At 47.2% G+C, this 12,848-nt stretch overlaps 1 protein-coding gene across 1 annotated transcript; it reads right to left on the reverse strand.

The window, feature by feature from the left end:
• Nucleotides 1–1,282: 1,282 nt before the first annotated feature.
• On the reverse strand, nt 1,283–12,152 carry LOC130086552 (uncharacterized). The gene is made up of 9 exons (XM_056252614.1): nt 12,077–12,152; nt 3,553–3,576; nt 2,896–3,105; nt 2,631–2,722; nt 2,425–2,529; nt 2,204–2,318; nt 2,043–2,124; nt 1,664–1,828; nt 1,283–1,595 (listed from the first exon to the last, which is right to left on the reverse strand). Exons 1-9 carry the CDS (start codon nt 12,150–12,152, stop codon nt 1,283–1,285), a joined length of 1,182 nt encoding a protein of 393 aa, XP_056108589.1.
• Nucleotides 12,153–12,848: the final 696 nt, after the last annotated feature.

The following is a 12,848-nucleotide window of genomic DNA, read 5'->3' on the forward strand; positions in this document are numbered from 1 at the left end:
CTTTTCTTTTTTTTTGGGGGGGGGGGGGGCATGAGCATATCATAAATATGTATCGGAGGTTAATTTGTCTAACGTTATATTAGCAAGGTCTATAAATTAATCTGGTAGAATGACGGTTTACCTTTGTTTGTCTAAGAAAATATCAGAACGTTTTTTATAGCTCGATCATGATATGTGCAACATGTTTATTGCCTATTATCAGACGCGTTGACTTAGGCCATTGTAATTCAACTCATATCTGTAAAGTACGTCAACTGTTTTGTAATATTGCAGGAATCAACGTCAACCTCAGCCTCGTCTGAGTACACTGCTCAGGCCATTGGTGGTAGGCCTACAACTTCAAGGCTGGTCAGACAGAGAACCCCCAGAGGTTCTAGGGTGAGGGGTGCTAGACTGGATGCTGAAGAAGAAAGGAGACTGAAGGATCTTCAGGAAAGACGCATCAATGAAATTAAGGTTTGTCAAATAGTGTAACAATACCAGAGATGCCTTTTTATTTAGTTCAAAGACCTGTGTAATTATACAGATTATTTTGTGTTTTCGGATACACTTCATTCACTAGACACCTCACAGAAGGACCAGGTATTAGAAAGAGTGATATCCAGGTCCCCGGGTGTGATGTTTGACGTTCTGTCATTTCTGGAGGTGCCCCTGTGTCTTGACCCTGAACCTGCTGGACTCCACTGGTGTGTCTGTGGAAACTGCCGGGAGATGAACACAGACCTGGAAAGGAAATGCTGCCGGCAACATCCACAGAATTGTATAAGCAAGATGGCCTACATGGACTTTTATATTTTAGATGAGGGTGTGTTGCGTCTGGCCAGGGCAGCCTGGAATGACATATTTGCACTGGTTGATAATGCTGAACCTGGGATGGAACAGCGCCAGTTCAGACATACAGCCTATAGGCAGTTTGTGTTGTGGCAGCATGGCCGTCTGGGTGTGGGCAACCGAGTTGTAATACCCAGCTGCTGTGTTTGTAGGATAAGGGACACTTTCCCTGACCCCAGAGGGCAGTACACCGGCTTCAGGGTGAATCGCCTAGCGTAATTTTTTACAATATTTGATGCACCATTTGTTATCACACTGTAAATAGTTGTTGTTAACATACAGATTGTAAAAGTTATTCTTACCACTTATCTTCCCAGCTGTATGTATGCCTACATATCTTTTTTATAATATATTGTAAATAAAAAATATTTTGGAGAAAGTTTCAGAATCATTTAGTTTTATTTACATGTATATGTACACAACTTCGTGTGGATTGCCATATGACAACTGTTCAATTGTCCTTCAATTCTCTGGGACCACTGTCCCCTCGTGAGACATGAATCGCCACTAGTTCTGATGTGGGAGGTGGCTGTTGTGGAGCAAGTACACCCAGACGCCTTGGGTCATCATGCCTTAGTGTCTGTCTGTGGGGAAGTCCAGACCCACTTCCCAGTCTCCTGGCAAGAATGGCCCTCTGGATCTCTGGAATGTACGTGTACTGCTTCTTCACCTTCATTGTGTAAACGCTCCAGCTCTTTGATTTCTTGTTGTACTTCCGTCTGTAACTAGAGAGCACGAACCATTTGTGTTTGTCGTTAGTCATTCTACAAGATAAAATAAAAGATAAACATGTCGGATATATAAATAAAGATGATGTCACAAAAATACCTACATTTTCTGTCCATCTGGTTTGCGTGCAGGCTGGCGTTGATTGTGTTTATTATAATCAATGGCTGCCAGCAATGTCCGGGTTTTGTATACAAATGGAGTGTAGGCCATGCGCTTTGCTGCATACATCAAAATGTGATTTTGGAATGACTCCAAATCAGATGTGGTCCTGTGTGGGTGGGAGAGACAGATAATTACAACAACACTCGTGGTAATACATGTTGTTTTCTCTTATATTTTTAAATAATAAGAAATGATATCCACTTTACAGATTACATTGAAAAAACTATGCTGCTTTTAAAACATGACAAACACTTGAGTGAGGAATACTGGAATTTCAAAAAGAACCTGGGTGACCACAACCATGTCTTACAGATATTTACCTGAAGTTTAGGAATTTTTTCACCAGGGTCAGCCATCTTTTATCAAGGACAACAGCAGTAAGTGCCTTATGAGCAGCTGAACCTATAGTCATAACACGGTCAATAAAACATATGCATTCACATACAGTGTTTAATTCAGCACCAGTTTTGTTTGAAATTACCTTGTATGATCCAAGGCTTGTTCTGGCTGTCTTCGTCCAGTGGCTCATGTTCACAGCAACTGGTTGCCCAGGAGTGCTCATTGCACACATGGTGAAGTACACCAACCCACATCATCTGGATAAAAAAAACAGTTATAAAGTGCATGGAGCCACAAACATGCTCTGCTAGCATATCAACTAAACTGACTTAATCATCACATTTTTTTTCCCCTCAACCATACCTTGAACTGCTCCTCGGTGTCCGCATGCTTACTGCAGTACCAAAAGTGGTTGACTATGTCCTTGATCCATGGCAGAATCCCATTCTGACTTTTCATAGTCCCAGCCTGATCAAGATACACAAGGTACACAATAGCTAGCTTCTTTTCACAACACCAAGACAACATATAGAAACTGGTCACATGTCTTTAAATGTACTGATGCATACCCGTCGAAGCCTCTTGCTAAGGCTCTTGGCTGCATGCCAGATATCCAATGAGTGCTGAATACCCCACGCTTTATATTTGCCACGCTCCGTATCTATAACAAAGAGAGAACATGAAAACAATGTAAACAAAATTGATAGTTAAGTTTTTTATTTCTTTTTACATATTGTATGTTAAAAATTAGGCCCTGTGGGAACAGCGATCAAACTTGAACTTGGGACAGTCTATATGCTTTATGACTTAACTATAACCAAAAGTTCTCCTTACTCAGTAATGCGGTGATTTGTGGGTGGGCATCAGTGACCACTTCCTTTATAGAAAGCTCTGGAAGGAGCGCATCCATTGTGCGCACAAAGCACTCCTTCTCCATGATGACTGAGTTTTTATTTGTTTCGCGTTTATCAACAGAAACAATGTGGACCACATCTCTGGAGTCTTGTTCTATTGTGGTGTATGTGCAGAACTGTGCACAATGACCTGAGGCAAAAGCACAACTGTCAGCATATAACTTGTGTACATTATTACAGCGGCCGTCAGAATAACAGTCAATGAGGAAAGAGGCATTTATCTATCAATCATGCTCAGAATACAGCATCAGAAATAAATTACACATCTCAATCTGTAACCACAGGAAAAATCTAATTCAGATTATGTAATTCATAATCTGAGCTGTGAGAGACAGTGGACATTTTGCATGGACATATTTTTGGATTGTTAACCCTAAGGGTTGCACCCTCTATCAGGCCAAATGTTATGCTAAAAGAACAGTTTGACAGTCTCTGAGCAGCCATGATGCTATTTCAGTCTAAAAGCATCATCAACATAAAAAAAACAAAGAAATTAGAGGATAATGATAAAGCAGTACAACAGTACATGCATAAAAATTCTGTTTCTCAATTTTGACAGTATGTATACAGAACTTACCAGGAGAATCCATTCTGCCATCACCTATTGCGAACAGACATTATAAGCATTAGAATCACATTCCAGCTTCCAATCATACAGCCATAGCATATCATACAGACTTGTCTGTGTAAAAGTTGGCCAAATGTGTTAGACTGTTCCTCACCCAGGAGAACAACATGGTCCTTCTGACGTAAACGGTCTAGGACTTCTGCTCTAGTTTTATCCCAATACTCCTGCACCGGCTCTATGCAGTAAGCATCCTGGTTCTCTTACGAGAGTATCTCTCGTACTGCGTAATAGCTTACGCTAGGGGAAAAACTCTTTTCCGCGAGATATTGAAGCCAAAAATTATCCTTAATTTTTTATTAATGTAAAACGCTTTGCAGCAGCAAGCAGACATAGGCGAAACAGCTCGCGCGCCTATTGGTTGCTCTGCAGCAAATGCAGCAGCCTATCGAGAGAGACTCTGCGTGACGTAATGACCAATGGGGGCAATTCGCGCCCATATCGTCACGTCCCGCCAGAAGGGGCATGGTCTCATCCTATAAATATGCTCGTTAGGCTGATACAAGCTGATTTTTACCTCTTCAGCGAAGCACTCGCATCGCTGGATCCGGAGTGAGAAGCCGCGCCGTCGAAGCAAGCCTTTCAGCGGGACGAGCTCTGGAGTCGCTGGCCTCGCCGCCTTCAACTGCCGTACCTGCTGCGCTTTCCGGCGTTCTATATCCTTTCATACTCTGTGTGTATTTACTCTGTTGAGAGTGTTTGCTCGCTTACTTGACGCGACTCACACTTCTCTCACAAAAAGAGCTGCGTCTTTTTAAAGATGCCTTCCTGTGGCTCGTGCCGCGCCCCGCTCAGCGATGGAGACCGGCACGTCATCTGTGTTTCCTGCCTGGGTGAGGATCACGCGGCTCTCGCGCTCGCTGACGGCGGATGCCCTCATTGCGAGCTTTTGCCCATGGTGACTCTGAGGACTCGCCTGGCATCATTCTCCGAGCCTTCACCGCAGCCCGCCGTGGTGCCGCGCCGCAAGAAGCGCCCAGCGCGCTCCCGAGCTTTCTCCAGCCCGCCAAAGCTCGCCGGTTCGCCCGCCAGCTTCGCCGGCTTCGCTCGAGTCGCTCACTGACGGACAACGGCCGCCGCCTGCCGCCGCGTCCATCCACGAGTTTGACGAACCCACCGAGGCGTGTTCTCTTCTGGCATCCGATAGTGAGGATTGGGCGAGCTCCGTGGATCTCCCCTCCGCTAGCGTTTCCCGCCAGACCACTGGTAAGAGAGCCGGCATTGAGACTGAGCTGATGCGTCTGCTCTCTCAGGCCGTGGAAAGCATCGGCCTCGATTGGGAGGCGCCCGCGCAACAGGCGAGCTCTGTGGACCTCCGCCTTCTGTCCGCGAGTCGTCAAGGAAACGGGCCAGCATCAATACCGCGAGCCCTAAAAACCGCGGCTAGCTTTCTTTACGTTATAAGAAATCTACCCCGCCCCCCATGGGCGTGCGTCACCGGCAAATGAGAAAAGAGTGTGTTTTTAGTCCCCGTCGAGGCCGGACTAATCTCCATTTCTCAAACATTTCTCAGCTCCTAGTTTGAGCGGCTGAAAATGTCATTATTGCAGCAATGAGCCTGTTGTATAACACGCACACCTGCATACAAACGCCGACACACACAAAACTGTGATGACGCTCTCTTATCTGCTTGCAGTGTAGTTCTCCCTGTGGCCCAGTGGCGGAACCTGAAGCTTTCACGCGAGAGACCCGTGTTCGATCCCGGCTCTCGCAGCAGATAAAAATTTAGTCTCGCCGCGGCCAGACTTCCACCGAAACTTTTCGCTCGTTCAGTTCCAGAAAATGCGACTGTTCCTGTGTATTTTGCAGTAAACAAGCTGGTACCACGGCCCGCTTGCCTGCACATGAAGGCCGTTTCCATGGCGACCCAGAAAAATCATGTAAACATTGTATTTCTGGTTTTCCGGCCACAGCCGATGGTGTTATAAGTGTAATAAAATGCTCACAGCCCAGTGTTCATTTCTACACACAAACACAGCCCGCCACGGTACAGGGCTCGCACAAATGAAATCGACGCATGTCAATTGTGCATTAAATGTAGTGAATGTGCCCACAACCCAGTGCCCACAAACCCTACCACGGTTTCTGTAAAACGAAACCAACACAAGTCTTCCTAGCCTCCTAGGAAATCGACGGTGTTTCAGTCTCGCCGTGGCCAGACTTCCACTGAAATTTTCGCTCGTTCAGTTCCAGAAAATGTGACTGTTCCAGTGTATTTTGCAGTAAGCAAGCCAGTACCATGCCCGCTTGCCTGCACACAAATGCTGTTCCCACGGCGACCCAGATAAATCACATACATGGTGTATTTTCTGGTATTCCGGCCACAGCCGATGGTGTTATGAGTGTATTGAAAATGCCTACAACCCAGGGCTCATTTCTACACACAAACACAGCCCGCAAAAATGCAGGGCTCGCACAAACAATCCGGCCACGGCCGATGGTGTTATGAGTGTTGTCAGAATGCCCACCCAGTGCCCATTCCCACACCCAGACACAGCCCGCCACGGTGCAGGGCTAGCACAAATAAAATCGACTCAGGTCGATTGTGCAAACAATGTAGTAAACGCGCCCATGTCACCATGCCCGCTCACACTACATGCTGCGTGTCCCTTGGTTTCTGTAAAAACGAAACCAACACACATTCAGTCGGCCATGACCGACAATGTTTTCAGTGTAATAAATGTGCCCGCAGCCCCGCGCCCACATTTTCTCACAGACACGCCGATTCCTACGGGATCTCCCCCGCTCGCTTTTTCTGCACAATCTGCCATAAAAAAGCTGAGCGCGGCCAGGCCGCCCGCTGTGATCAGCGCGCCTCCCGCCTCGAACGCTGTAAACACGGTGTTGTGTTCCCAGTATGCCCGGGCTCTCGAGCTGCCGTTTTGTCGCGGCCGGAGCCCGGATTTCATTCTACCTCTAGCTATTCACGCAGATGCGTGGTCAAAGCTTCCCGGGGTATCAGAATGGGTGCTGAACACTATAAAGAGAGGCTATTCGCTACAATTCGCTCGACGCCCGCGCCGTTATACGGCGCGTGTCGAAACTACGGTGAAAAATGAAGTGTCTCATCTACTTCGTGCCGAGATAGCGAAACTACTGAGTAAAGGGGCTATAGAACCTTTATCTCAGGCTCAGAGCGAAGGGGGCCTATACAGCAGATATTTTCTGGTACCGAAAAAGGATGGGGGTCTCAGACCCATTTTAGATCTACGACAGCTGAACAGAGTGCTTGTGAAACGCCAGTTCAGAATTCTTACGACCAGGAAAATCCTCGCGCAAGTGCGCCACGGGGACTGGTTTATGTCGATAGATCTGAAAGACGCCTATTTCCAAATACAAATAGCGTCCCATCACAGGCGATTCTTGAGATTCGCCTTCGAGGGCCAGGCATATCAATACACAGTCCTGCCGTTCGTCCATGCACATTTACGAAGTGCATGGACGCGGCGCTCGCACCCCTGAGACTTCAGGGCATGCGAGTCCTGAACTACTTGGACGATTGGCTGATTCTAGCTCGATCACGATCGGAGCTCATAGAACACAGGGCCGCATTACTCGAGCACCTCGAGGAGCTGGGCCTCACAGTCAATTGGGCGAAGAGCTCACTGTCTCCCAGTCAAAAAATTTCCTTTCTGGGAACCGTGTTGGACTCGCTGTCCATGACAGCACGCCTGTCACCAGAGCGCGGGCTAAATATTCAGCGCGGCGCGAAATCCTTCCGCCACGGCGCGATAGTTCCGCTCAAAAGGTTTCAGAAAATGCTGGGGCTGATGGCCTCAGCAGCCTCTGTACTCCAGTTGGGCTTGCTCCGCATGCGCCCACTGCAGATGTGGCTGAAAGCGCGGGTTCCACCCAGGGCATGGACAGCGGGTCTGTTTCGCCTCAGGGTCGACCTTCAGTGTGTTTCAGCTCTGGAACCTTGGAAAATAACCGACTGGTATCAGTCAGGTGTGAGTCTGGGGACCACTTCGAGTGTGAAGGTGGTGTCTACGGACGCCTCCACCTCGGGGTGGGGAGCGCTGCTCGAGGGCACACCGCTAGCTGGCCTGTGGTCAGAACGGGAAAAGCTCCTTCACATAAACTGCTTGGAGATGATAGCAGTCGACAAAGCGCTACGGCGTTTTTGTCCCCAGGTAACAGGCCACCACGTCTTGGTCCGGTCGGACAACATGTCAGTGGTGGCATACATAAATCGCCAGGGCGGCGTCAGGTCACGAAACCTTCACAGGCTGACGGAACGCCTCCTGGTCTGGGCTCAGCACAACCTGCTCTCACTGAGAGCAGCGCACGTGCCTGGTCACCTTAATGTGGGACCAGACAGACTGTCCAGGAACAATGTTCCAGCAGGGGAATGGTCGCTGCACCCGCAGACGATCCAGCTGCTGTGGAAAACGTTCGGCAGAGCACAGATGGACCTATTCGCGTCCCACGAAAACGCTCATTGCCCGGAGTTTTTCTCGAAAAGCAAGGACGCGCTGGCTCATGTTTGGCCCCGCTGCCCCCTATATACTTTTCCTCCTGTCTCGCTCCTGCCTCAGGTGTTGGAACGAATCAGGGAGAACGGATGCCCAGTGCTGCTCGTAGCTCCGCTCTGGACAAACCAGACGTGGTTCCCTGCCCTGATGCAGCTGACCAGCACTGCCCCATGGCCTGTACCATTGAGGAGAGACCTCCTCTCTCAGGCGGAGGGCTCGATTTGGCACCCTCGCCCGGAGTTGTGGTCCCTGCACGCATGGGCCATCAACGGGTACCCGCTAGCCTCCCAGAAGGAGTGTTAAACACGATCGCGCAGGCTAGAGCTCCGTCTACCAGGCGGCTCTACTCCTCGAAATGGTCTGTTTTCTCTGCATGGTGTCAAGCCCAGAGCTTTTCACCTGTGGAATGCGGGGTTTCGGAAGTGCTTTCCTTCCTTCAAGAGCTACTGGATAAGGGCAGGACCCCATCCACGCTCAAAGTATATGTGGCGGCCATAGCAACGTTTGCAAAACCGGGTTCTGGCCAGTCGCTGGGGAAAAACGACTTTGTCGTGCGTTTCCTTAGGGGAGCTCGGAGGCTGAACCCTCCCAGGCCCCCTTCAGTCCCGACGTGGGACCTTTCCACGGTCCTGGAGGCCATGAAAGGCGCGCCGTTCGAGCCAATCCAGCTGGTGGACATGAAACACCTGTCGTTCAAAACAGTGTTTCCTCATGGCTCTCGCTTCAGTGAAGCGCATAGGGGACTTACAGGCGCTTTCAGTAAGCGCGTCGTGTATGGAGTTTGGGCCTAATGACTCGAAGGTCATTCTCAAACCAAAGCACGGGTATGTCCCGAAATCCCTCAATACACCGTTCAGGGCCCAGGTAATTTCCCTGTCCGCCCTTCCGGTTCTCAGTGAGGAGGAGGATGCGAGTCTCCTTTGCCCCGTTAGGGCATTGAGAGCCTATGTGTCACGCTCGTCTGTTTTCTGACAGACGGAGCAGCTTTTTGTTTTGTTTGGCGGGCGTTCCAAGGGACTCGCCGCCTCAAAACAGAGCCTATCCAGATGGATAGTGGATGCCATTGCGCTCGCTTACTCTGCGAAGGGCCTACAGTGCCCCTTGGGTGTCAGGGCGCACTCCACGAGAGGTGTGGCCTCTTCGTGGGCATGGTCGAGCGGGGTTTCCCTGCAAGATATCTGTACGGCCGCGGGCTGGGCCTCGCCGTCTACATTTATAAAATACTATAACCTGGAGGTACCCGCCTTACAAGCTAAGCTTTTGGCGGTCTAAAATTCAGTGCTATCTGCCCCGCTGTGCGGCCCAGATGCTGAGTTTACTGCAGCCCCATGAGTGTTGACACACGTATGGCCACCCAGATCAGGCTGAAAGCTTTCACCCTGGCTGCGCGTTTTATTGTCATATAATAGCCCCGCTGGGTGCTTTTTTATAGGGAATGATGCTTCCAGCCTCTCTTCCTCCACTCTATATGAGTTTATGGTGATTATGCACTACATGAGCCCTGGGCTTCGGCCCCCGGGACTTTGGTGTTGGATCCCTGTACGCACGGCGTGTTGCATTGTGTTCCCCTAGCGTAAGCTATTACGCAGTACGAGAGATACTCTCGTAAGAGAACGTACTCGGTTACTAACGTAACCTCGGTTCTCTCTAGAGAGGGAACGAGTACTGCGTATCTTGCCGTGCTTGGAATACGCTCTGGTTCGCTTCAGCGATAAAAACCAGCTTGTATCAGCCTAACGAGCATATTTATAGGGTGAGACCACGCCCCTTCTGGCGGGACGTGACGATATGGGCGCGAATTGCCCCCATTGGTCATTACGTCACGCAGAGTCTCTCTCGATAGGCTGCTGCATTTGCTGCAGAGCAACCAATAGGCGCGTGAGCTGTTTCGCCTATGTCTGCTTGCTGCTGCAAAGCGTTTTACATTAATAAAAAATTAAGGATAATTTTTGGCTTCAATATCTCGCGGAAAAGAGTTTTTCCCCTAGCGTAAGCTATTACGCAGTACTCGTTCCCTCTCTAGAGAGAACCGAGGTTACGTTAGTAACCGAGTACGATTCTGTAGAATGTGGATTCGGCAACCATTCCCATCGACATAAACTTGAATAGTAGGGCTACTTTTCTGTAGTTGTTCCCGGACAGAAGAATGTTGGCAGCAGGGGCTTCAGCCCCCCTAAACTTCTGCCTAGCCCCCCTAAAAATGTGCGATTAATGTAGGCTACACAAATTCGTGTTCGCTTCAGTCTTGTTATAATCAGATTCAGCGCGTTCTTCATCTTCAATCCGCAGCGGCGCCGACAGAGAGCACGTCAGAAACAGAGGACAGGGTGTGTGTGTGTGTGTGTGTGTGTGTGTTCATGTGTGTTCATCTGAGCCTCATTGGTCTGTCACTGCTCGTCAATGTCAGAATATTTGAGATGACCAATCAAATCAAAGTAGGCAGGCTTTATGTTCACAGACGCTGCTGAGCGCGAATTTTAACAGTGCGACTCGACGCGTACGGTCAAGTGCGAGATAAGATGTAAGTAGCTAAACTTAACATTTCATATTTTACTTTTTTTAGGTCATAAATGTTAAACGAATGACAAAAAATAATCAGGCAAACTAATATAGTTTTGTCTAATTTCGCCATTTTGAACTGAAAATAGGCTGTAACGTGACTCATGTAATGTAATAATTAGTTTACAAGAAACATTAACAAAGCCGTTTTCATCATGTTAGGCACAAGATTAATAATGAATGTGTACATATTGAGGATATAATACAAATTGTAGCCTTTAGTAAATTAAAAAACCTCAGCTTTAGGAGGGGAAGAGAAAGGGATGAAGAGACTGAGAAAAAAAGGAAGAGTGATGGAGATGAGAAGAGAGCAGGTATTGACAAATAATCTGCCCACTGACATGGTTTTAAAGCTATTTCTTATCCTTTTTTGGTCTTCAAACGTCTTGAAATGCACATATCAGAGAAATAAAAAATTTGAACCCCCTACCAACCTCAAATTTAGGACCTCTGTGACTAAAGCCCTGTCTACGGCCCTGTGTTAGGCATAAGATCAATAATAAATGTGTAGCCTACATATTGTGAATGCATTTAATAAACTTAATTCCCTTTAGTAGCTTTCAGTAAATAAACGCGTCTGAGAAAATGATTCATAGGCAAAATCAACCTATCAATTGACCCTGTGTTTACTTTCTTCACTGACAGACAAAAATGAAAAGCCTATATCAGTCAAAGCTCAGCTTTAGGAGGGGAAGAGACAGGGCAAGATAAAAACAAAGAGAAAAAGAGTGTGATGCTGATGAGGAGAGAAAAATAATCAGCTGCCCACTATCCAAGTTTTTTGGCCTTCAGAACATCTTAAAATGCACATATGTAGATCAGAGAAATCAAAATTTTCTCGGGGAGACCCCGAACCCCCTTATTTGCCCTACCTCACATTAGGGACCACAGTTATTATAAAACCGTGCCTTTGCATCGTAATGAAAATGGTTAATAGTGATCTTTAGATCCTAAACTAAAGTGTTACATTTTTTTATTTTTTTTAAAAAAATCATATTGGGGGCTTAGCCCCCCTAAAATGAAAATCCTAGTGACGCCCCTGGTTGGCAGACAGCATAAAGTCACCGCCCTGCATGCCGAACTTCAAGGTCGGCTGCGAATTCCATTTCCATATGGAGTGTCCGAAGGGGCATAACTAGTGTAAAGAAATGGCAATGTTATATGAGAAACAATACAAACATACATACAAAAGTGACAAACAATAACAACACCCTATAGAAAAGAAAATTCAAGACAACATTTGACTTTTTGACAATCTTCACACCTTACCCATTCTAAAACTACTCCTGTCCCCCGTGATCTCATGGCAACGTGAAAAGGTTGTGCACCAGAGCATGCTACGCCTAGCACGCTGTCTGCAAAGGTGCACTGTTGCACTGGTAGTGTCAAGTGCATAGCGAGATCAAGCAGATTTTCGTTGTATGTTATGCTGGCAGTTTTACCGACCAGATCATCCTCAGAGAGGACTCTTTGAGGATGTTCTGTGTACTCTGATTCGGGAGCAGGAGGGTCGGGCATGTCAAGGTCTAATACGGCCTCATCCACACTGATTTCAGCCAGGTCATTTGCCTTGTCTCCAACCATTCTGAAGAGTTGAATATGCATATTGATCATCTTTAAACAAAATACTTTACATGAAGAATCACATTAGTTCATATTATAAAGATAATGTTGTAGTACAGTTTAGAAAGAAAGGAACCGCACTTTACAACCGACAAATGTAGCTCAACTTCCACACAAAATTGATAAATAAAATGCAAACATACCGTAAATGAAGAGAAGGGACAAAATCCTCATCCGAACTGTCTCCTTCCTCCAAACCCAAGAGACTTGGATCAGCCCCAAAATCATCAAACTCAATGCTGTTCAGACAACACATACAGATATTTCAGATAGAGGAAAGAGATCAATGGAAGTAAATGAAAGACTAATGGAAAGCACTTACATGGTCTTCCTAAAATTATTAGCCCCTTCTTCATCTGAAGATTCCTGTTGGTGCTCTTCAATGCTCATAGAGTGCATGCTGCGAGCAGACAAATAGAGACTCCAAAACATAAACCAACAGCCACAAAAAAAAAAGCAGATCAAGAAAACCTCTCTGAAAACAATACACCATACTATCATATGGCGTTGAACTTCACCTCATTTCCAAATCGTCAACTTCTCCCTCTCTAGACAACGGCTGCACACCAAGCTCAGGAAGATTTACAGGAA

This window comes from Rhinichthys klamathensis, unplaced genomic scaffold, assembly GCF_029890125.1.
Source record: "Rhinichthys klamathensis goyatoka isolate OS25496 unplaced genomic scaffold, OSU_Roscu_1.1 h1tg000098l_1, whole genome shotgun sequence".
Lineage (NCBI taxonomy): Eukaryota > Metazoa > Chordata > Actinopteri > Cypriniformes > Leuciscidae > Rhinichthys > Rhinichthys klamathensis.